The 25,269-nt window shown below is 41.7% G+C and overlaps 1 protein-coding gene across 2 annotated transcripts in view; it reads right to left on the bottom strand.

Moving 5' to 3' along the window:
* The window catches only part of Srbd1 (S1 RNA binding domain 1), a 209,274-nt gene extending 186,682 nt beyond the window's left edge, over window positions 1-22,592 (bottom strand). For both annotated transcript variants that reach the window (XM_008823071.3, XM_029558632.1), the window contains exons 1-4: window positions 22,505-22,592; window positions 16,597-16,676; window positions 13,200-13,380; window positions 8,934-9,308 (exon numbers count right to left, since the gene is read on the bottom strand). In XM_008823071.3, coding sequence (XP_008821293.1) covers window positions 8,934-9,308; window positions 13,200-13,380; window positions 16,597-16,676 — 636 coding nt within the window. In that variant the 5' untranslated portion in view covers window positions 22,505-22,592. The remainder of the gene's footprint in view (window positions 1-8,933; window positions 9,309-13,199; window positions 13,381-16,596; window positions 16,677-22,504) is intronic.
* Between the last annotated feature and the right edge of the window lie 2,677 nt (window positions 22,593-25,269).

The raw sequence follows: 25,269 nt of genomic DNA, 5'->3' as shown, positions 1-25,269 counted from the left end.
ATCATAATTTTTCCTTCTCTTTCTTCCTATGTCTTTTTCCAAAAGCCTAAGCATGCTTTCCCTGACACTCTGGTCTTTTTACTTATTCTCTGAAGTTCCCCTGATCCTTTGGCTATGGAGTGGTTTATCAACCTTCATTGTTGAACATGCTGGCTTTCCTGGACCTTAACTCAAAAGGCATGGCTTTCTCTCTCCCTTCTCTCCAATTCTCTCCACTCAGCAGCAACTGAGATTTACAGCTTGCCTGCCCTGTTTTGTTTTCTTTCAAACTGTAATACATGGTCCTCAAGCTTCCTTCTGAGTTTGCTTTTAAATTCTTTTTTAACAGTGAGACTAAGAATCCAAAGATTGGTCTCCAATTTTCTCAGTAACATTACCATGGCCCAAAATACTCAGCCTCCCTCTCCTATCTCATCTCATATCTTATCTATCTTTCCTCTACCTCATTAAAAGCCAGCCCTACTGCTATCTCTAAGGTTTTAGAACAAGCCCAGTTGCTTGCTTCTTGAAAGGGCTTCATGAGGTACTCCCTCTCTCACAAATGCATGTCTTACTTGTTATCCCCCATGAGCCATCCCCCCATAAAATTACCTAGAGTTTTCTCTCTCAAACCTGAACACCTATCTGCTATCCTAGTCATCATCATCGTCTACCAGAAACTATATGGGATGTTGTGTTATTGCCTCTAATACATTAGTTACAGAAGCTTCCTCCATAATGCAGCAGTTATAAGACTTGACAGTACTTAAATCTCAACTCAACGTCTATAACATGTGATCCAAGTAATGAAAGTTTTTCTGTTTGCTCTTTTGTTTTTAAGAATTAACAGCCGGAGAGGTTAAATCAGAATGAAGCTCAGGTTCTGGCTTGGATCTCTGGGCCCCAGTACAATTTCTTCCTCTTGAGAAATACCATCTGTTCAGGTAAAAACATGAAGCTATAGCTATTTTGTTATTAAGAGGACAGCAGTGCTAGAGAATAGGCTTTTTTTTTTTTTCAGTGCAATGATCCTAACTCTTCTATTATGTATATTAATAAATTTTTATTGCTTAGACTAGTCTGGATGGGCTTTCTCTTACTGTAATTAAAAGTATCCTAATCACTGTCCCAAGCATTATATATCTCATCACACCCATTTGATTTGTGGCCACGGAGGCAAGTAAAGTTCTAGGATAACTGTCTGTCCTCGTTACCTCTACTGGTATGATAAAACATGGACCAAAGACAAGTTGGGGAGCAAAAGGGTTTATCTGGTTTACATGTCCTGATCACAGTTCATCACTGAAGAAAGCCAAGACAGAAACAAGAGGGGCAAGAACCTAGAGGCAGGAATTGAAGTGGAGACCAGGGAGGAATGCTGCTTGCTTGCTCAGCTATTTTTCTTATGCAGTCCAGACCTACCTGCCAAGGGATGGCACCACCCACAGTGGGCGGGGCCCACCTACAATTAAGAAAATGACTCACAAGCCTGGTGTGGTGGCACATGCCTTTAGTCCCAGTACTCAGGAGGGAGAAGCAGGTGGATCACTTGTGAGATAGAGGCCAGTCTGGTCTACATAATGAGTTCCAGGCCATCTGGGGCGCTAAAGGGAAACTCAAAGAGACAAAAAGACAAAAAAAAAAAGAAAGAAAATGCCTCACAGACATGACCATAGGTTAGTCTGATAGAGAAAATACCTCAGTTGAGGTTCCCTCTTCCCATGTGATTCTAATTTGTGTCAAGTTGACAGAAACGAACCAGTACATTGTCTTTCCCCTCAAGCTCTTTCTCCATTTGAACCACAAGAGACTTTTGTTGTGGTCACTGTCACTGTTGTTCTGTGCCTCCCAGCCAATCTCTCAGCAGTACTTCTATCATTCTAAAATACAAATATAATACAGCTGCTTATTTTTTTCTTTGATAAGAAACTTCAATGACTCTCATCTACCCACTGGTAAATGTTTAATCATGATTTTAAATCCCTCATCAAGCTGAACCTAAGTTTTCACTGTCCTCAAAGAAATTAGCAGTTGAAAAAGGAAGCTAAAACATTAATGCAGATAAGAACAAATACAATAACATATACTAGGTGGTAAGTGGTATCATGCTTTCAGAGAAAAAGCATCCCCTGGGGTAATCAGGGGAGGTTTGCTGCAGCGCTGGACCTTAGAAGATAGGCAAACTTTGAAAATCTCTAGATGACAGGTGGAAAGACTAAAGTACTCATCATTTTGTAACTAATTGTTAGCAAAATCCAGGGAGTGATAGTCCTTAACTCAGCTACTATTAAGTTAAAAGAATCTAAGGTGCTGGGGGACACGGCTCAGTGGATAAGAGTACTCACTACACAAGCATGAGGACCTGACTTCAAATCCTCAGCAACCACAGAAAAAGCCAAACATAGTCACACACATACCTATAACTCCAACGCTGCAGGGTAAGAGATGGGAGGATCTCTGGAACTTGCTGGCCACTAGCCTAACTCCAAATTCAGTGAGAGACTCTGTATCAAGGGAATAAGGTAGAAGGTAACAGAGCAGGACACCAGATGTCCTTTGGACACATGTGCACAGGCATACATACCAGCAAGCATGTATGTGCACACGCACACACACACACACACACACACACAAAAAAACAAAACAAAACAAAAAAAAAAAACAAAAAAACAACTAAGTAAGACTCTCCTAACAACCCAAATAGCGCCATGTGTCTTAAGGTGTGGGCGCGCGGGGATCTCGGAGCGCCAGCTGCTGGCGTGGCGCTGGTCTCTCGCACGCCGCCGGGTTGCGCGGGTTTCGCGCACCGCGTTGCCTTGTTATTTGTAAGTTAACAGGAAAAGCCTCTACCGGTGGGGTTTTGGGGTCCTGAGGCCATTGTGTCTGAAGGCTTTGGGGCTGGCAACTCCCATTATCCCTAAGATTACACAGCTGCTGTATGGCTGAGGGGTGTGGCTGGTGTGGTGCCACAGGCTGTGGCGGCAGCCTAGGGGAAGGGGGGGGGGGATTTATCTGAGGATCTTTGGGAGTTTTTGAAGTCTGGGTGCATATATCTGGGCTTGTTAAATCAGCAAGAGGGGGTAAGAGTTAATTTTGTTGATGGGTGGGTTTTGTCTGACTTGGTCAAATTTTATTTTGGGGGCTGTTGAATCTGCTACTGAACAATCTGCAGGGGTGCTGACAGGATCCAGGGTGCAAATTGATATACTTCATTCCAAAATTTTGAGCTTTCTTTTTGGGAGATCTTAAGTCCTCTTGATTTAAGCAGGGCTTTAAGGGGCGAATTTGGAGTTTTTTCTGGTGTGATGCTGAATTACCCATTATAAAAAGGGAAGTAGTGTTGTCTAGTGCTTAATGTTCCTGGACAGTCTGACACCAGGGGATTGGAACGCTCTGACAGGCACAAGCCTGGCTGTAGATTTAAGGTCTACAGGAAAAAAAAAATGGCTTTTTTAAATCTTTTGTCTGTTTGTTTATACGGCGCGAGCCACCTTGAACTTTCAAGTGCTCCGCAGGGGCTAGTTAATTTAAATTCTCACCTAACTGGTTTTAGCTGTGGTTTGAGTGCCCTGAGGGCAGGATAACAAAACCGATTAGGGAAGTTTATTTTAGAAGCTGACTTTAAGGCTTATGTGAAGATCCCTTAGAACTTTGGGGATTTTTCTAGCAGTGTTGAGATAGAAAAGTAGGGTGAAGTGATGGTTTCTAAGGGAACGTGCCTGAGATCAAAATCTCAGGTGATTCCACTTAGCCCCCAGCACCAGCCTTCCCGCAGAGATTTAAGAGACTGGCAACCGTCCTAAGGACTCTTAAGTGGTTGCTGCATTACCAGGTTTTATATTAGAAAGATGCATAGATAGAAGGTCTTTTGTCTACACCTGTGCAGGCAGTCGGAGTCCATTAAGGGGGCAAAGAGGCCTTCAGCTGACATCAAGGAGTAGCCTTGACCAGAAAGCTTCAGTTGCTTCTCTGTCTTTAACGTTCTCACATGAAGATTTTAGACCAAAAATACAAGGAGGAAAATAGAAGAGACTGCCAGGCCCCAAAAGTGGGGTGGCTTGGAGGCACAGCTGCCTTTTAGTCTCCTGATGGGAGATGAAAGAAAGAGAGATTTGCCAGGCCCCACGAGTGGGGTGGCTTGGAGGCACAGCTGCCTGGCGCTCCGATTTATTAGGGGGAAACCAGGATATTTATAGTGTGGAGGCAGTAGCAAAAGCCTTAGTTGATAGATGCTTTGTAGGATGCCCCATTTGCATGTGGTGGTGGGCTTTTGTCAGGCTGTCAGACAGTGCCTGATTATCACACAGGAAAAACCTGGCAGTTTTTGTGCCAGAGGACATGTATCTGTGGGGCACTTCAAAAGGTGAGTCAGGAAGAGAGTAGGAAGGCGCCCCGCTGAGAAAGGGAGTCCTTCCATTTGCGCCGAGCCGGCTTGCAGCTATCCGGACATGGAGAGACTACAACCCAAAACAGCAGGGTTCCCCAACATTAAGGGAGTGTTTGCTACTTGAAATTAAGAACAAAACCGCATATAAAAAGCAATAATTTGGCCTGGTGTGGTGGCACACACCTTTAATTGCAGCACTCAGGAGGCAAAGGCAAGCAGATCTCTGAAACAGAAACCAGCCTGGTCTACATAGTGAATTCCAGGCCAGGTGGGGTTACAGGAAGATCTTATCTCAAAAAGACCGAAAAAAAAAAAAAAGCCAAAGAGGCAATACTTTGAGACCCCCAAATCAATAAATTTCTTCTATGTTTATATTAGCTCATACTGCATGCCAATAGCCATGATAAGCCAGTGGTAATCAAGTTATAAAAACCAGGTCCCAGGACTATGGAATAGCTCAATGGTAAAAGCACTTGTGTATTATATGTGAAATCTGGGTTTAATTCTCAGCACCACAAAAAATAAACATAAAAACAAAAGCTCACACACAAAAAAACGAATTCCCTCCTTCCAAGGAGTTAGTAAGCTAACATCAGACGGACAAGTAGTTAGTATACAGTGTGGTACATTGTCTTAAGAGCATGTGAGTACAGTGATGGAGAAGCAAGAGGGGAATAAAGCTAACTGAGGGGCAGAATTCCAGAAGTCAGGGTTGAAAAGCTACTGCCCATTCTCTAAATTGGTGAAAGGTCAGTAATATAGGAATGTATGTATGGTATTAGGATCAGCTGAGAAATGGAAAGCTGGGTGGGGCTAAACAGTAATTCTATGGAGAGTATATTTTATTCTATCCTGGGAAGGGAGCCATTCAACAAAAGACTTCTCATTACTCCAGTTACAGCTGCTGAGTCAACTTGGAGCTGTTACATTTTTAGAACCCAAGACCTCTGTGGACCACAGTGTGTGGCCCCAAACCAACAGCATAAACATCATCAAAGATCTTGTTAGAAATGCAAATTATTGGATACCACCTAAAATAGCCTGAATGGGAAACTCTGAGGTAAGGCCTAACAATTTGTGTCTTAGAAAAACAAGGCAAAGAACAAAACAAAACAGAGGGATGTGGAAGGGCTGAGCAAGGAACTACTGTGGTCTCTACTTTTAAACTATTCACAACTTCACATTCATTAATTTATTTCTTTTAAGTAGATTTTTAAGTAGAATGTAGATGCCATAAGGAAAAGTGAAAAAAAAAAAACAACAAAACCCAAGGGTGGGAGGGGCTCCAAGGGAGAAACACCCTAATTAATATTTTTTAACCTCTAGGACTTAGAGAGGTATTTTGTGACCTTTGTGTTATGCTAATACTTGTGTAAGGTTTATAGTGTTCTAAATGCATATTCGGCACTGACTTAAACGCTATGAAATAGGTACTACTATTATTTCCACTTTCAAGCACGTAAAACCTATGGCCCATGAAATAAATTGCCCCAAGTCCCACCAGTCATATTACCTCTTCAAAAATTCAACTTGTATGTAAAGCAAGATGAGTTCTCAGACAAAAATACAAAGACCTTAACTCTCTGAGCACCATGATAGACAGAATGCCTCCACACCGCCCTCTAGCTATCAGAAAGAGCTATCCAGAGAAAGGTCTTAATCCCAAAATGTCCCAGGATCTCCTCTAAGTGAAAACTTCCATTCCATCAATTAACAGAGAACATCAGCAAATCCAGCTTGAATCACCCAGAAATAGCTGCATTTTTAGAGGCATTAACATCAAATTCAATGGCTCTCTAATGAGTAAAAATGAGGGAATTTTCTATGCAGAATCACTCCCAAAGCAGCAATTTGGTATCTCCCTTCTTATAAAGCTGTTGATTCTTGCTGTTCCCTTACCTTATCTAGACAATTTATTACAGGGCTTATAGTACCACACTAACTGCTCCCATAAAGACAGTGGGAAGAAAACCAAAATAGAGAAAAGAAGGACCTAGAAAGGGGTATGAAGGGGGATTTTCTTGTTTCCAGCCTGGACGGAAGCTGCTGACAGTTACACTTTTGAACATTTTGGGCTACACACAAATTCTGTTGGGTTTTTTTTTTAACCTGTAACAAATACTACTAACTAAATTATATTAATTAAAAATACTATTATAATCTCTTTAATCTCTCCTGGAACAAACAGGCTACACTTACTGAGTTATTCCATTTTTGTAATAAATACAGAACTACAGGGAGGTGATCAGCTCTGACACACTGTCTCTCCTTTTCATGTCATTGTTCCCTACTTCTGCCATGGCAGGCAAGGTCTGCTTCCCACACGTGCTCCCTCACCCTTTTAAAAGGAAGGGAAAAACAGCTAATGAAATGGGCTTGTTTGCTTTTTTTCCCTAATCCAGTCAATGTTATTACAATAAACATAGCTGCTGTACCTGCCTAGGCCTACCACCTTCAAAATAAAGAAACTATAGGTCATCAAGCACAATTTCGGCATGGTTTAATTTTCTCATCTCTTTCTATTCTTATAAAGCTCATGGTGTTTATAACATGTCTGCATAGTGACATAAAGGGCTTTGAAGAAAATGAATTTCCAGTGACAATGATACATTTGTAGTTTGGGAGACAGATGAAAAGGGGTAAGTTGCTTATGCTCAAGAGAGCAGTTCCCCATGCCTGATCAGGAAATAGATACAAGGCATGCTCACAGGCAAAGTCTAAAAGCAAATGAAGTGTTGGCTATGTAGCTTTCCCTCCTCAAACAAGATGGTGAGACACCTGAAAAAGCAGTTGGGGTTTTCTATTAGGAAGCACACCTGAACAGAAGAACAGATGATCTAGGGCATGGTGGTGGGCAATGGCCATGGGTAATAGCACTTGAAGGAGGGTACTAAATGACATTTCCAAACTGTTCAGTTAATAATCTCTATACAATTTATTCATATTAACCACTCTTTACTAACAAGGTACTACTCAAGAGTTTCCCCAAAAATTTGGACATATTTTACAGCAGAAAATACATCTATCAAAGGCACTTCACTCAGTCTGACCCTTATGTAGATATTCACACTCTACCCCCTTACACACACATCAGATTCTCTGAACTGTATTACCAACTCTCCCTCTGACTTCCGTGTTCTATCAACACCTGGCACTGTTCTCAACTACATTTGGAAGGGGTAACACAATTTTAAGACAAAATTATTTTCTGTCTCACAAAGTTTTTCCTTTTTACGGTGAGGAGGTGAGACTTAAAAAGTATAGAAAAAGAAATTCACATAGACAGTAAGAATTGATTGGAAAGTTAAAGGTAAGGGAAAGTTTATTAGTTAAATAAAAAGAACCCAAGGATGCAAACTCCCATCTGGTTTTCCAGGCAATCTCTCTAGACTACTAGGAAGATGCTTGGCTTTAACAAAGCTGCCACTAGTTTGCTCAGCCAAGGTGGCAGATTTAAAAACCACTTTCCAATAGACGAAGACTGCCAAATTCCTTAAGAATAGGCTTTCATCTGCTAAAAATTACTTCTAATTAGGAGGGAAAACTGGTTGGAATATAAAGGAAAAACTAGTGTATCTACATTCTCCAAGGCCACGAAAAAATTTTAAGGCCTTAAAGTGAGCTAACTTGATTCTGGTTGATGTTCAAAGCACACAGCAATGGACACTGATGTTCTGGCTTATAAGTGAAGCCTTCCTTCCTACTTTTTCTCTGCCACTCACCCTCTGGAAGCCAGGTATCCATCTCTTAGTAGGTTTTCCCTGCTCATTCTCATCTAGTAATCTTACCTTTCTCTTGAACATATATTCCAAAAGGCTTTATTTAGTGCTATCTTACTAACATTACTGAACCCATTAGTGAGCTCAAATAATAGAAAATAAAAAGCTATGGGGCCTGGTAGCTCACAACTATAATCCTAGCACTTAGGAGGCTGAGGCTGGAAGATCACCTGTGGGTTCAAGTTCAAGGCCAGGGATACATAGTGCTTGTTACAGAGTGAAACCCTGTAAGAAATACAGTCCAGGGCTAGAGATGGCTCAGCTGTTAAGAGTACTGACTGCTCTTGCAGAGGACCGGGGTTTGGTTCCTAGCACCCAAATGTCAGCCAACAACTGTCTGTAACTCCAGTTCCAGGGGGATCCGTGAGCATTGCACAACAGGGATGCACTTAACATGCATGCAAGCAATATACTCATATACATAAAATAATAAATAAAATAAATTTTAAAAAATACAGTCCAAATTATATTGAAAAATGAACCTTTAAGGGAGCCATCTGTTGGTGTAATCTGTTTATGTCACAAACATGCAATAATGCACCAGAGCAAAGACCTTTCCTGATGGAGGTCTTGGCCGAAGGGCTGCTAATGATAAGCAGGAACAAAGAACTGTACAGCCAAGAAAAGAACGACTGGCCAAAGTCTGAGTCTAGAATCACTGACGAAACTTTTCAGAGAACTCAGTTTTGAGAATTCAAAACTCCCAGTCCTTCCTTTAATGAGCACAGCCCGGGTGCCAGTCAAGAAAGGAACCGAATCAACTAAATGGCTGAGAAGGGTACACACACCTGCACGATGTCCCAGTTCATCTCCACCTCCTCTTTAATGCTGTGGGCACTCACTGGAAACTTGACAGGCTGCCCCTGAGGACAGGTTTCCGTCTTCATCCTCTTTAAAGGGGACTGATCAAATGTGAAGTCATCTTCACTTTCTTCCTTCTTGCACACACCTTCCCATGTGGTGCTAGTTGAGGGTGTCTCCGCGCTGCTACGCCCATCCTCTAAGGTGCTGGCTGCACTGCTTTCCTCATCAACCTTCAGCTTTTTTTTGGCTCTTGGAGCTGAATTTTTCCTTTTTGTTGCTACTGGCTTCAGAGTCTGTGCCATATTCAATTTACAATTTTTCTCTTCCATATCAGCATTAGCAATAGTCACAGGGCTATTCTATCAAAGAAAAAGCATGAAAATTAGCAGATTAGAAACAAATTGTCCTGGTATATTACCCAGAAATAAACAGGAACAAATTATTTATACATACAATAACTAACTACCCTCTCAAGAGAACTATGTCGAATTGGGAAAAAAGCCCATCTCAAAGCTACATATTATATGATTACATTTATGCAACATTCCCGAACAGAGCAGAGGTCACTAGGAATCAGAGATGAGTGTCGGGGAGTGAGAGAGAGGTGGATGTGGCTATGAAAGGGCAATACTAGGGATCCCTGTGATGGTTACACAAACTTACATCTGTAATAAAACCGCACATAGCTAAATATGTAAATACATACACCCACACAGAAACACCTGTAAAACTAGAGAACATCAAATACAATCAATGGATTGTACCAATGTTAATATCCTCATTATTATATTTTCTGTATATTTATTATATTTTATGTAAGATACTAAAATTTTAACATTGAAGGAAACTAAAAAAGTACATAGAATCCCTTCCTATTATTTCTTTTTTTTTTTTTTTTCTTTTTTTGAGACAGGGTCTCCCTGTAGCCCCAGCAAGCCTGGAACTCACTATTGAGAGCAGGCTGGCCTTGAACTCATAGAGATCCACCTGGCTATGCCTCCTGAGTGCTGGGATTAAAGGCCTGTACCACCACCACGTGGTCCCCTTCATATTATTTCTTAAAATTGCATGTGAATTATTTAGAAATAAAGTTTAATTTTAAAGAATGAATAAATGATAGTCCTATATGTGCAAGAAAAACAGGACTAAAAGTTATAACAAGGGGCTGGGGAGAGGGCTCAGTAGATAAGAGCACTGGCTACTCTTGCAAAGGACATAGTTTGGTTTCCAGCACCCACATGGTAGCTAACAACCATCTATAACTCCAGTTCCAAGGGATCTGACACCCTCATCTGTCCTCAGCCAGTAATGCACAACACACAGATGCACTTACATGCATGCAAGCATAACACTCATGCACGTAAAATTAATTAATTTTGGGTCTTTTTGAGACAGGGTCTCCCTGTAGCCCCAACTGGCCTGAAACTCTCTATGTAGACCAGGCTGGCCTTGAACTCACAGAGATCTACCTGCCTCTGCCTCCCAGGTGCTAGGATTACAGGCGTGCACTATCACGTCCAGCCTATAATTAATTTTTTAAGAAATTAAAAGTTATGGGCTGGAGAGATGGCTCAGCAGTTAAGAACACTGGTTGTTCTTGCAGAAGACCCAGGTTCAAATCCCAGCATCCACATGGCAGCTAGCAAGTGTCCATAATTCCAGTTCCAGAGGATCGTCTGTCTTCTGCGGGCATTGCACAACATGGGTGCACTTACCTACATGCAGGCAACACACATATATACATAAAGTAAAAATAATTTTAAAAAAATATTAAAAAAAAAAAAGAAATTAAAAGTTACAACCATAGGCTAGAGATATAGCTCAGTAGTAGTGTGTTTGCCTAGCATGCATGACTACCATGCTTAAAGCCCTGGGTTCAATCCCTAGCTCCACATAAAACCTAAACATGGTGGCCCATACCTGTAATCCTAGCACTTGGGAAATAGAGTCAGGAGGATCAGAAGTTCAAGGTCATCTTCCGCTATACAGCAAGTTCAAGGCCAGCCTGGGATACTTGAGACCTTGACTTGATCAGAGGGAGGGAGGGAGGGAAAATATAATTGAAGTCAACCATTTACAGGAAGACTAAAAACATGCACATGCTTGTAAAACTCAACAGGCTACACCTACCACCTGCTTAGACAGAAGGATAGGGGAGAGAAAACAGAACCACAGCAGGGCAAGGACAGGCATTTTCCTTTTGCTTTACTTTGATTTTTGAGACTTTCAGTGGGTCTCACACTGTAGCCCAGGAGGCCTGGAACTCACTTTGTAGCCCAGCTGGCTTGGAATTCATGGCAATTCTCCTGCCTTAGCCTCCGAAGTGCTAGGATTGCAAGAAGACACCATCATAGCTAGCATCCATTTTCTGTAACAGAAACTTAGCCCAACAGTCTACACAGGTATCCAGGGAGCACTCTACACCAACATTGGCCCCCTACCAATGCCACCTCACCTGACACTCACCTTCTCACTGGGATAGAAAGACAAATAAGACAAAGAGCCTACCCTTAAGGAGCTTACGGTTTCACAGGTTAGCCTATTTCATCACCCAAGTGACACCAATGGCATAAACACAACTCACAAGGAAAATTTCAGTCATAATTCAAATTTCTATCAAGTATTGTTTCTAGCACTACTGCCAGTAAGGACTAGAATCACAATAAGAGCATCTGTACTCCAGTGCCTACCTACCAACATGCAAACTTCAAAGTACATTAACTAGCTCTCTGGGCATGACACCTTTCACTCAAAACATAATGGATCTGAACAGGGACAGGAAGGTAAGTGAACGGAGTCTACAGTTGATAATAACCTAATCAAATGAATTATCATAACTAAAGAATGTGTCAATCACAATGGGAGTTACCAAACACAGAGAAGCAAGAAAAAAAATATTTTAAAAAAAGCAAGTATAGCCAGGTGTGGTGGTGCACACCTTTAATTCCAGCACTCAGGAGGTAGAGGCAGGCGGATCTCTGTGAGTTCAAGGCCAGCCTGGTCTAGATAATGAGTTCCAGGACAGCTTGGGCTACTACAGGGAGACCTTGTCTCAAAAAAAAAAAAGCAAGTACGATGGGAATTCTTCTAAATCATAATAAAGATCAGCAAATAGATTCCAAGTGTTTTCATCCCAATAGTAGAGCCTGTTGTGAGATGGGTCGTTAAACTACCTTAGCTCTGAGCAATTTAAACGTTGTCACAGAGACAACCACAGCACCAAGACCACAGCCAGCATTCAACAAACCCTCCAACGAGCTTATCAGATTCTCCTATTCTCAGTTCGTCCTCAGCAAGCTAGATTCTAATTATCCAATTCCCTACATACTTCAACCTCCAGGAAGAAAAAGTGCTGGCCATAAGAATTTCAAGTGCTTGAGATGGTTATTTCTAAGTATTAATTATTAAACCAGCACTCTCGTCATATACATCGTTCTTGCAAGAATGGCTGGTGTTTAACACCCTTGAGAAGGATATCAGGGTTTGAAATGCTGACTTAGAAACCCAGTTCCATCATTGACTATCTTGCTCAAGGAGCAAGTCACTTAACATTCCTTGCCTCAGCTTTCTTAGTTATAAAATCAGGATTTTGAAAAAAAAAAAAAAATCAGGATAATAACATCACCCACCTCCCATGGCTGTTACTAGGATTAGGCAAGATCTTTTTGTTTTGGTCTTTTTTGAGACAGAGTCTTCTTGTAGCCATAGAACTCCCTATGTAGACCAGGCAGGCCTCAATCTCACAGAGATCCACCTGCCTCTGCCTCTATGCCTCCCGAGTGCTGGGATTAAAGGCATGAACTACCACACCCAGCTAAAAATTACATTTATTTTTATTATTGAAAGCTCATGCCATAGAATATGTGAGGTCAGAGAACAATATTGGGATTTGAACTCATGTTGTCAGTCTTGGCAGCAAGCTCCTTTACCCACTGAGCCATCTTGCCAGCCCAGCAAGATCTAGAGTGAAATGTTGAGCATGTTGCCTAGCTAACAGTCAGCACTCAAATATTTGCTAAAATCACCCTCCAAACCACCACTACCACACCTACCCCACCCTTCCTGGAGAGGAAAATGGAAGTAGCTGAAGAAACAATGGTAAGTAATTACCACTGATGTATTACTGAGACTTGTGACAGGGGCCACCACTAACCTGCAGTTTCTGTCTTTTACATGCTTTGCCCTTCTCTGTGTAAGGAGAAAGGAACAACCCCACCACCACCATCCCTACCACCAGCAACACTACCTACCAGATCCTCCTTAATAGCCAAGCCTTCTGAGTCATCATTTGTCTGTAGCATTTTCTTCTTCACCCGAGGGCCCCGCTTTGGTTTTGATTCCTTGGGTACAGGCTGTTTACGGCTTCTGGGAACTTTCTTTTGAGGTTCCCAAATACTATCTTCCTTGTCATCTTCTTCAGAGGCAGATGACCTAGAAGTAAGTTGACAGGAAAACTTCCAGGAAAAATTAAAGCAAATGCCAAAGGTAAAAAGTAACATATGCTTCTTAAACGATAAAGTTGGAAGAGTCTGATACAAAATGGAGCCATGTGAACACAGACTGTGAACAGTTATTTCTAAGAATTAAAACAATAGGTGATCAGAGACCAATGTAAAAATGCCCCCTCAAACACAGCAATCACAGAACTCTCTACTCTCCTTCCCCCACCTAACAAGCAGGCACACACATCCCTTCATGACACAGGAAATCAATTATTACCTTAAGTAACGTACTGGGTCATGTCACACTGTAGCCAATGTGAGTCTTTCAATTTTAGCACCAAAGTACTAATTAAATCCATTTCAAATTGTATTAGGTTATTCAAATCAATGAAAGTATTGAGAAACCATTCTAAAAACACCCCTAAATTACATAAAAAGCCATCACCAAGACCTTTCAACTATTTTTATTAAACTTTTTTCTTTTCATAAAAAAGATTTGTGCCCTGAGTAGATGGACCTGAGTAGAATGACTATAGCTATAGTACATTTCTAACCAAGAATCAAATTCACAGCAAGAGCAGAGAAAAAGCAGTCATGTGAACTCTGATGAGGGAACACAGCCCTCCAGCCCACCTGGTTCTCACTATTTCTACCCTAAAGAAAGAGGTCAGTATATGTGGGAAGAATGACCTAAGACTAGTCAATAAGGATGTCTGAGTTCTAGAGTAGTATGAATTCTGCCCAGAGGCAAAAACCTGGCTGGATGACATTTTAGCTAAATTATATCCCAAAAAGTATGCTGACCCTGATGTCATCGAGGTGAGTTTTCTTCAGAGATGGATAAGAAATCCAAGACTAAGCGCAACAACAAACAAAATCACTGAACACGACAGCATTGGATGAAGGGAACTAGGATTTGAGAACCTGTGTTCCACCAGACATTTCTCTAGGCACCAGGGAGACTGAGGGCAGGGGGATCATGAGTTCTGACTCAGTTTACCTTTACCCTATCCCTACAAAAGAAAGAGGAGGAGAAGGAAGAAGAGGAGGAGGAGGAAGAGGAGGAAGAGGAGGAAGAGGAGGAAGAGGAGGAATGGGGGAGGAAGGGGAGAAAGAAGAGAACAGAAAGGAGCAGGAAAAAGAAAAGAAAAAGGAAGCCAGGGTCCCTCCTGCTATCAACTGACCAGGATGACATCTTTCCACCCTAAGTGTCTCATCGCCAGCAATGCCGACTAACCCCACTTCACAGAGGTATGCTGCTACAAGTAGAGAGTTCTTCATTATTATAAAGAAAACACAGGTGCTAGTAGCAGTTGTGACACAGAAAGTAGCTAGTCAATGCTCATTCCCCATCCCATGAGAGCTCTCCGCAGCAGCTGGCACTCACCCCTATAGCACATCCTTCACATGCCTCTGGGGAACCCATCTCCTTGGTTTCCCTACTAGCTTAGCTTCTCCTTAGTCTTCTTGACCCTTCCCTTGTCCCCAACCTCTAAATGTTGAAAGCTCCCAGGTCTTATCCTCAGCCCTCTCCTCTCCTCTCTCCAGGCTTTCTTGCTAGTTCATCCGCCTTGTCCTATATGTCACTAAAGGAATCTCTATAGCTCCACCTTGACATTTCCCCTTGCATAGTCAATCTACCTGGATGTCTAGCAATCACCAATTTACCAAGTGCAAACAGAACTCCTGCTTCTAACATTCTTCTATCCTTCTAGTCTTCCCAAAACACCTGTAACCACCACCATGTCCTTTCTACTCTACCTCAAGAATACATCCCAAATTAAATTATTTCTCACTATCCACATTTCTAGAATTTCTAGAACTCTAGGCTTCTATAATAACCTCCTTGGTTTACCCTCATGCTCCTATCTTGTCTCCCTGTATTCTATTAACTACCAAAAAACCATACTGTTTTGCAAGCACAAACCAGATCAGGTCAGATCCCTGCCCACAACCCTCCAGTGACTTCCCAACTCACTTCAAATAAAATCCTAGCACCTCTTCATAGACTCTTAGATCCTACCAATTCCAACCTCATTTCCTATCACTCTCTACTGTGACAATTCCAGATTGGTTCCATTTGTCTTGCTGTTCCTCAAACACAAACTCGTTCCTGCCTCAGGGTCTCTGTATTTGCTGTTCTCTCTTTATGTGAAACAAAATATTCCTCAAAATCCCTGCACAGAGACACACGCCTGTGTTAGTCAACTTTGTACACTGAAACACCCGAGGCAACTAACTTAACAAACCGGCTTATTTGTCTCATAGTCTTGGAAGTTCAAGTCCAAGATCAGGTAGCCCCTGGTTTGGGCTTGGTTTGGGCTTCTAATGAAGACAGTAGGTGGCAAAGGCAGGAACATGTACTGAACCAAGCATTCACATCTTGAGGCAAGAACAAAGATAAGACAGGCCAGGGTCCCACAATTCCCTTGGAAAGCATGCCTCCAATGACCTGAGAGCCTCCAATAGCCTAGGCCTCAACTCATGAAGGTCCCACCACCTCCAAATACCAGTACCCTGGTAGTAACCTTGTGGGACACCTATCCAAACCATAGCAACTCATAAATCTCATGTGATCTCTTGGCATATCCTCCATAGCTATTCAATCCAAAATCTACCTCCACCACAACCATATGGCATACTCTCTATCCCTTGACCTACTTTAATGTTTCTTTAAGCACTATTATGACCTAGTATTAATCACTCATTTAACAAATGTCATAGGCATATGTTACATGGTATATATCGCAAAGATTCTCACCTGAGGGGAATTTGACCCCCTAGCACATCTTGGGGTTGTCTAAAGACATTTTTGATTGTCACATCAGGGAAAGGGTGCTACTGGTACCTACTGGGTAAAGGCCATAGATGCCACTAAACACCTACAGGGCACAAGGTAGCCCCCACAAGAAGAAGTGACTCTGCACACAATGTCAACAGCATTGACAATGAGAGCTCTATGCCATAGCAATGCAAAACAATTCCTTGCCCCTCTAGAGCTTATGTTCTGGTGTAAATATTATGCAATATATTTAATTAGTTATATTAGATAGAGTCTGGATCATAGCATGAATTCAATACTTGTTATATGAATTCATCCACAGATTTCTTCTACCCAAATGACTTAAGCTTGTAAGGGACAAAATGCATTGCTCCTTAAAATATTCATCATTCCCCCACCAACATATTCCACCAATATGCTTACAACTCAGAGAAGTAAGAAAATTCATCTTTGGAGTCCATGGGCTGGGCCTGTATTTTTGCTCTTCTTGGCAATAATGACATCTGGAAGACATGGAACATGAAGTCAGCATGACATGAATAGTCTAATCACTTCATTTGGTTACAAAATGATGCTTCGTTTAACTAACACTCCAATAGCTCTGCTGCTAGAAAATGCCACAGAGGGGGAAAACCGTAAGGTTTTTTTCACAAGCCCCAACCAACACTGGTTTCCCTGGGAGGTAGCCTGCTGATTAAAGAGTACCTAATAATCCTGGAGAGATTGCTTAGTGGTTAAAAGAGTACCTAATAGCCTTCAAAGGTTTCAAATACCTTACAAGTGTGGGACCATCTTTTGAAAAATAGAAGCTCCTACAGGGTGACAATTCTGTTTATTTTAAAATTATATATCTGAGTATTCTGCAAGTATTTAGTGGTGATACTATCAGTCAGCAAAGTATAAAGTCTTCTACTAAACTCTTTCTCAAATATAAGAAATACCTTTTTCTCATCTACATCTTACAATATTAAGGTAGAAGTGTGTATACAGAGGAGTTATATAAATGATGCTAACTAACAGAATAAGCAGCCAGGTTATTCCTAAAACAAGATAAACATCCTCTTATAATAAAAATGATTACTCATTATGCCACAAAAAATATTTATTATATTCAAAGGCTCAGTGCTAAAAGAAATTAAATCACAAGAGGCATAACATAATAAAAGAAGTGAATAAATTTACTTAAGCTGATAACATTTATTACATAAGAATGTTGTCAAACCAAAAAAGAAAGAAAGAAAGAAAAAAAAAAACGCATTAGACTGACATGCCTGGAACCTTTTAAACAAGTTCCTAAACCAACTGTGTATTATAATACCTCTGGCTCTAACACCCACTTATAAGAGGTGGTAATGTGTCATAGAAATACTAAAGGGCATGTCAGAAAAAGGAATGTATCCCAGCATGGATAGCTCAAATCAGTCCAGGATGTGCAGAACTATAGAGTAGAATATACTCAAGGGGGAACCAAGGGGACAAGAGGAAAACAGACAAGATAATCTCCAGCTTTTTATGGTTAGGCAGATCATAGTTCTACCCCACTGTGGCAGCACACATCTTTCAGTACTTGGAAACAGAGGCAGGCAGATCTCAGTTCAAAGTCAGCCTCGTCTACATCGTGAGTTCCAGGCTAGCCAGGGCTACAGAGTGAGACCCTGTCTCAAAAGACAAGCAAAAAGATAGTTCCAAATACTGATCACAAGAGAATGGACAATCATGATTTCTTATGTATTTTACCACAACGAAAATAAAACAAAATAAGAGGAGGTTAGTGTTTGACGGGATGCTAATTAAACCAGGTCAGGGCAAAAACATTATTCTATAAATGGCAGTGAGACAACGCTACTCCTCTGAAAGAAAACAAGTATTTAATTCCTACATCCACCTCATAAGCAAAAGTAAATTCCACAATGACAAATGATTTCAAACACTCAAAAAAAAACTTCAAAAGTACCATAAAAAACAAAGTGACTCTTTGAGAATATTGAATAAAGTCCAAAGCCAAAAGGACTTTACTACATAAAAATTAAAATCCCAAGCCAGTATTTGGAACCACTGAGAACCAAATTAATTTGTTGGGAGGGAGGGAGGGAGGAAGGGAGGGAGGGGGAAATGATCACAGAAATGATTACTATAATCTTTAGGACCAAGGGTGAGGGGGTAATGGGTCTGACAAAAGGATCTTTCTAGGGAGGGAGGCGGGGGGGAATGATCACAGAAATGATTACTATAATCTTTAGGACCAAGGGTGAGGGGGTAATGGGTCTGACAAAAGGATCTTTCTAGGTACCCTGACCCACATGTTATTAGGCAACTGCCCCAGGAAAAGATCTAGAAGTTTATTCTTAGAATAGTCACTACAGGACAGGTACAACTGTATGCATAGTAACCATACAGACTAGAATGCTAAATACAGGGTCCCTTTCCACTAAGACTCCAAAAAATCCACCTGTAGGGCTGGGGTTGTTGACTCGGTTGGTAGAATGTTTGCCTGGCATGCATGAAGCCCTGGGTTCAAACCCCAGTACCTTATAAACCAGTCATGGTGGAGCAGCACTTGGGAGGTAGAGGCAGGAGAGTCAGAAGTTTAAGGTTGTTCTCCACTACATGAGTTCAAAGGCAGCCTGGGATACCTAAGATCCTGTCTGTAAAACAAAAAAAATTAACAAGCAAGCAAGCAAAAAAGTCACCAACCAGGCATAGCAGTGCTCACCTTTGATCCCAGCACAACACTCAGGAGGCAAAGGCAGGCAGATCTCTATGAGATCAAGGATAGCCTGCTCTACATAGCGAGTTCCAGGCCAGTTACATCCTTATCTTCCAAGAAAGAGAATGGGAAGGCTTTTCTCTGGTGAATTGGGATTCCTGCATAAAAATCTAAAGGTGCTGCCAAGTACTGCGCCATGCCTATTATCTTTACACTTGGGAGGAAAAGGCAAGAGGACCACAAGTTCAAGATCAGCTTGTGTTATGTAAGACCCTGCCTCAAAAACAAAAAACAAAAACTGAAAAAAAATATGGGACTGGAGAGATGACTCAATGGCTAAGAACACAGGCTGCTCTTACAGAGGACCCAGGTTCGAGTCCCAGCACCCAAATGGACGGGTGCCACATAACAGGGATACATTCAGAGAAAGGTATCCTTAGGTAATTCTGTCATTTGAAATTATAGTGTACTTACATAAACTAAGATGGCTCTATCACTAGATAATGTAATCTTAGGGAATACCTTCTACAGTGTATGTTCTGCTGGTATCCATTCCAAACAATGTTCATCAGTGCAAGACTGTACCTATTGTACCTACTTACTAAAAATTCTAATCCCTCTGTCCCAAACCTTGCCTTTAAAATTCAGATTTACATGGGACTAGAGAGATGGCTCAGGCAGTAAAGTCATTCAAGCATAAGGATTCAGGATCCCAGTACAGGGGAGGTGGAGAGAGTAGGATACCTGAGGTTTGCTGGCCAGCCAGTCTAGCCAAATCAGCAAGCTCCAGCTTTAGTGGGAACTCCAGCCTCAAACAATAAGGTAGATAGTGAGTAAGGAAAACACCAAACTTCAGCCTCTGGCCTCAACGTTCACATGCACACATAAGTATGCACACACACATAAAAAAGAACACAAACATAAACACACAAAAAAAATTGAATTTACATAATAAACTGCCTGCCTGCCTGCCTGCCTGTCTGCCTCTGAAACTAGTTAGGTGTCTCACAGTTACCTAAATTTGACATATCCACAATGGGACTCTTTTGATAACCATTCCTTTTCTAAAACCTATTTCTGCCCCTCTTCCCAATCTTAGTAAACAACACTACCACCCATCCATTTGCTAAGTCAAAATCATGGGAACTTTCTCAACAGCTTCACTGAGGTATAACACTGCCCACACTTAGAAGGTTCAAATCTGCTAGGTTTTGACATATGTACATACATCATCACAATCACAATAATGAGTACATATCCATCATCCTCCAAAGTTCCACCTGCTGAGTCAAAACATTGCCAGTCTTTTTTCTCCATCTCCCATACTCAGCCTATTAGTAAATCACAACAATTCTTCCTCCAAAAATATCTTTTTTAAGAATTGTATTTATTATTTTTATTTTATGTGTATGTATGTATTGCCTGCATGTAGATAAGTGCACCCATGTCACGCAATGCCCGCAGAGGACAGAAGAGGCTGTCAGATCCCCTGGAACTGGAGTTACGGGCAGTTGTTAGCTGCCACGTGGGTGCTGGGATTCAAACACGGGTCTTCTGCAAGAACAGTTAGTGTTCTTAACTGCTGAGTCATCTCTCCAGCCCCCAAAATATATCTTAAATCATTATCGTCTCCATTGGGTCCTTGAGCCCTGTCTGAATCTGTCTTCTGCTGCTATAACAGGATTATACTGGGCAATTTATAAAAACAATAAATTTCAAATAATGCAATAGAACACTCATGCATGAAATTCTCTTAAAATAAAGTTTAATTTTTTTTTCTTTCTCCCAATCCTAGAGGTTGGGAAACAGGCCTTCTTTCTGTTATCCTAGGGCAGAAGGCACCACAAAGCTGGAGGAGCTTTTGGCTAAGGTTTCTCTTGCTTATCTTATCCAAATGTCATCATGGGGACCTGCCCTTATGATCTCATCTAACCCACAATACCTCCAAAGCTCCTACCTCCAAATATATGGATTTGGGGATTAACCTTCAGGGGCACAAACCATAGCAGTCTCCATCTCTCGTCTGGACTAATGCAGTAGCCTCTTAACTGCCCTCAGGCTCTTCTACCCTTGTCCCTACCACTCGTTCTCCACACAGCAACCCAAGAGATCATTCCCAAAATAATTTAAAAACATTCAATGATTTCCTATACTATCTTCACTCAGAATCAAAATAAGATGCTCTTCAGAACTGACCCCTGCTTCCATTTCTAAACACATTTATCCCTTTACTTGTTTCCAGTCACATTCTTTCAGCTCCTGTAACGGGAGCATGAGTCTTGCCCACATCAGGTTCACTCTATTTGGAGTACTCTACCCCCTATTCAAACATCTGGCTATTTCTCATCCCTATTTTCTTTAACCTAAAATGGGCTTCTACAGCTAAAGATATCCCCTTTTCCCTCTTTCCAAGCTATATACAGGTATATAAAATAAATCTAAAATTCTTTTGTTTCCTAGCCGAAGCCCCTCAATTCAGTAAATACGATGAAGAAATGAAATACATTTGCTTTACCTCAATACCAAAAGCCTAGGATTTAACGGCTCATCTAGAAGTATGTATTTAATAAATATATGTACAAATATGATCTCTATAGAAGAATGTAAAGGGATTTTCCGTCACTTTTAGGCAATGCCACACTTAACACTCACTGCTGTTTTGAAAAGATGATGACACATAAAAACATTTCTAATCTTTGGTGATTTGGAATTTTTCCTCCTCTGGGCTTATTTATCTCTGAGAGGACATGGTATATTCCAAATTAGTAATTTGGAGGTTGCTGTGATGTTATGAGGAGGCACTATCAACTACAGCAAATGAAAATAGGAAGAAAAAGGTATTAAGATCTACACAAACACAAATATTAAAATAGGAAAACAACACTAAAACTTTGAGGGGTAAGGAGAGGAGCAACTCAAGAGCATCTTAAATGTTTCTCTGGGGGAACCAACAAGAAATGCTTCAACTGTTAGAACAGGTCCTTAAGTTATAAAAAAAAACAAAAAAACAAAAAAACAAGGCAGGAGCGTGGCAGTGAGCCTTGCTGTATTCTTTTATGAAGGAGAAACTTGAGGCTCGGTGGTTTACTCAAAGGGCAGAGGTTTGCTCCAAAAGACTCTAGAACTCAAGCCCCAAACTCCAAGGCTAGCCCGGTTTCTCATTCCACAGACATTAACGACATGCTGTCAAGTGGGAGGATCGTGCAAAGTTGCCTAGAGTTCTCATTCATCCTCTCAACAGCTGGCGCGCCTCCTACAAGTCCAGAGCACTTTTGAATTTGTAAGGGAGTCAGAGGGCCGCGCAGAGTGCTGACCCTCCCCTTCTTGTCCCGGCGGCGTACCGACCACCTAGGTCTACCCGGCTTCCTCACGCCCGCCCCCAGGTTCTGACAGCGCCAGGTGACACGCCAGGTACCACGCGGCAGCAAGGATTTCCCGGGTGTGGACTGTAAGACAGACAGCTGGCACTTAACATGTAAAGAAACAACTCACTTAAAAAAAAAAAAAAAGTTCTTCTTAACCAAATGAGTCCTCATAGCTTTAAGTGGCCCCCACAGTACCGGAGACCGCACGCCAGCCCCAGAAAGCCTGCAGCACCGTCGCTGGGGCGGACGCTCAGCTCACCTTCCTGCCCGGCGAGTCGGAAGATTGAGTTCGGGATTGCCGGGTCTTCCGGTTCCCGCCGGAAGTTTTTCAAACGCCGGAAGTCCTGCCTCACTTCTCCCAGAGGAAGATAGCCGCAGCCCGCCAAGGAGTGGGACTTCCGGAGCGGGGCGGGCGGGGCTGGACGGAAGCGGGGCAGGGAGTTGGGTCCCTGGCTGCGCCCTGCTCTAAGGGTGGCAGAGAAGGGGTTGCACTTGCGGCCGCCTCTGTGGCTTTCTTTCTCAGACTTCTCTAGGCCCGCCTTACTGTTCAGCCCTTCTTTGGTTTAGGCTTTGGGACAAGTGCCACTTGGAGCGCACGGTGTAGCTCACGCTGACCTTGAACTCCCTGCAAAACTCTCTCAGTCTCTATGCCCCGGTTATCTATCTTCTTTTTAATCAGAATGGTGCTTTTTTTAATTGCATCATTTATTTGCAGTGGAAAAATGAAAAGGAGCTAAGCTTCAATGTCCACCTTAAAACGTCATAAATTGAGGCTGGCGAGATGGCTCAGTGCAAGCCTGGTTACCTGAATATGGTCAACAGCCTTTATAAAGTTGTCCTCCGACCTCCATTTGTGTTGTGGCATGAGTGCCCGTGTACACAATAATAATTAAAAAAAAAACAAAAACAAAAAAAAAAACACGTAGTTAATTACCTTCCACAAGGGAATTTTAGCCTGTTTCCTAAGCACTGAAATTACTCTTCTTGGTCCAGTCTTTGGAAATGTCTGAATCTTTCCATGTCTAGTAAGCTTTCAGTTACCCCATGGGGAACTCTACTTTAATGGAAGGCCTTAGCTGGAGGATCATCTCCATTCTTACTTTGGGCTCGAGCTGATTGGTGTACTGCTATGTTCATCTGTTTGGGAGCTCGGTTCTCTCAAGAACTTCCTACTAGATTTGTGCATATTGCTTTATGCCTTTGAATCTGTTGTACCTGTTAAGATGCCCAGTTCGTTGGGAGTAATAGTCATTGACTCATTTACCTAAGGCAAATGCAGGTCCATCTCAGACAATGGAAAACTCCTGTCTTATTTTCAGTCCTGAAAACTTGCAGTGACTACAATCCCAGTAAACTTAGTATCCTAGCAAGTTTTTCTCCACATCCAGCATTCCCATTTCCCTTGCTCAAAATACAATCGACCTGGTCTACATAGTGAGTTCCAGGACAGTTGGAGGTACGGGGAGACCCTGTCTCAAGAAAACACCCCCCCCCCAAAAAATACAATCGAGGGCTGGCAGGATGCCTCAGGTAGTACAGACACTTGCCAAGCAAGCCTAGCGACTGACCAGAGTTCAATCCCAGGAACAGATGTAAACGTGGAAGGAAAAATCCAGCTCTACAGTTGTCCTCTGACCACTACATGTGAGTCATGACACACATCATGCACACATACTATAATAATAAAAACAAAAATTGGTTCTGCTTTTTAATTAAATCAAGCCTAAACAACTTTTTTTTAACTGCAGAAGGGCGTAGATTTTTGTCTGTTTTATTCATTATCAAATGCCTAGGAGAAGACTGTTCATCATAGTAGATGCTCAGTACTGAGTTCCTGGGGAAATGGACCAACTCCCATACTGCTGTCTCACTTAGGAAGAGGCCTAATCATATACCCACTTTCATACAAAGTCCCATTTTTTTCCCAGTAACCCAATTTATAAAGCTATAAAAAAAAGTCCCAATTCTTCCTGTTTACCTTGAATACATCTCAAAATCTTTCTTAGTGCCATGGTTTTTATTAGGCACATTAAACTCCAAGCTCAGAAAATCAGCATAAAAAATTAAAATTTAAAATTAGAGAAATAGGCTATTAGTCCAGATTATAATTTCATAAATCACGCTGGAAGGGCCCTATAATCCCAGCACTTGGCAGGTAGAGGTAGGAGGATCAGGAGATCAAGTTCGTCCTCAGCTATGTAAGGAGTTGGAGGCCAGTCTACACTACATAAGATCCTGTCTCAAATAATAATTTCACTGCTCATGCCCCATGAATGGGCTGGTAAGATGGCTCAGTGAGTAAAGGTGCCTGGTGCCAAGCCCGATAACCTGAATTTGATCCCTAGAACCTACATGATGGAAAGAGAGGACCAACTCCTTCAAGTTGGCTTTTGACATCCAACTAAGTGCGTACCCACACATGCACACATACAAAATAGGTGTAATAAAATTTTTTTAACAATGAACTTGTTTTAGAGATTTCAAATAACAACTTTCTTCTGCTAATAGCTGATTCCCAGAGATTCTTGAGTACTAAAGAGCCTGGCGAGGTATTGAAATGATGCAACAATGGGCCCTGTTATTGATTCACTCAAAGTGAGCATATATTTCACTGGAAAATTTGTGTGATAGAAGAAAATAAGGGCTCTTTTTTAAACTTGGTAAATATAATCTTCTGTATCTAAAACAATTGACCATTAAAGATAGTTCTTGAGGTTGTTTAGGAAGGTTTTTTTTCTTCTTCTTGATTTCCACTCAATGTAGCTTTTTGCAACTACTTCCAGTAGTCTGGATCTATCAGCTACAATCTTTCCTTTTTGGTTTTTTTGAGATAGAGTGCCCTTATAGTCACTATGGAGACCAGGCTAACTTCAATCTCACAGAGATCTGCCTGCTTCTGCCTCTCAAGTGCTGGGGTTAAAGGCGTGCACCCCCCAGGCCTGGCTGTGCAATCTTAACCTGCTCCTCAATTATTAGATCTGAATAGAGAACATATGACAGTCCAGGATTATAGGAAGAAAAGTC

The sequence above is a fragment of the Nannospalax galili genome, unplaced genomic scaffold (genome assembly GCF_000622305.1).
Source record: "Nannospalax galili isolate Female #2095 unplaced genomic scaffold, S.galili_v1.0 scaffold286, whole genome shotgun sequence".
Classification (NCBI taxonomy): domain Eukaryota; kingdom Metazoa; phylum Chordata; class Mammalia; order Rodentia; family Spalacidae; genus Nannospalax; species Nannospalax galili.
This window is presented reverse-complemented; position numbering and strand designations above follow the sequence as displayed.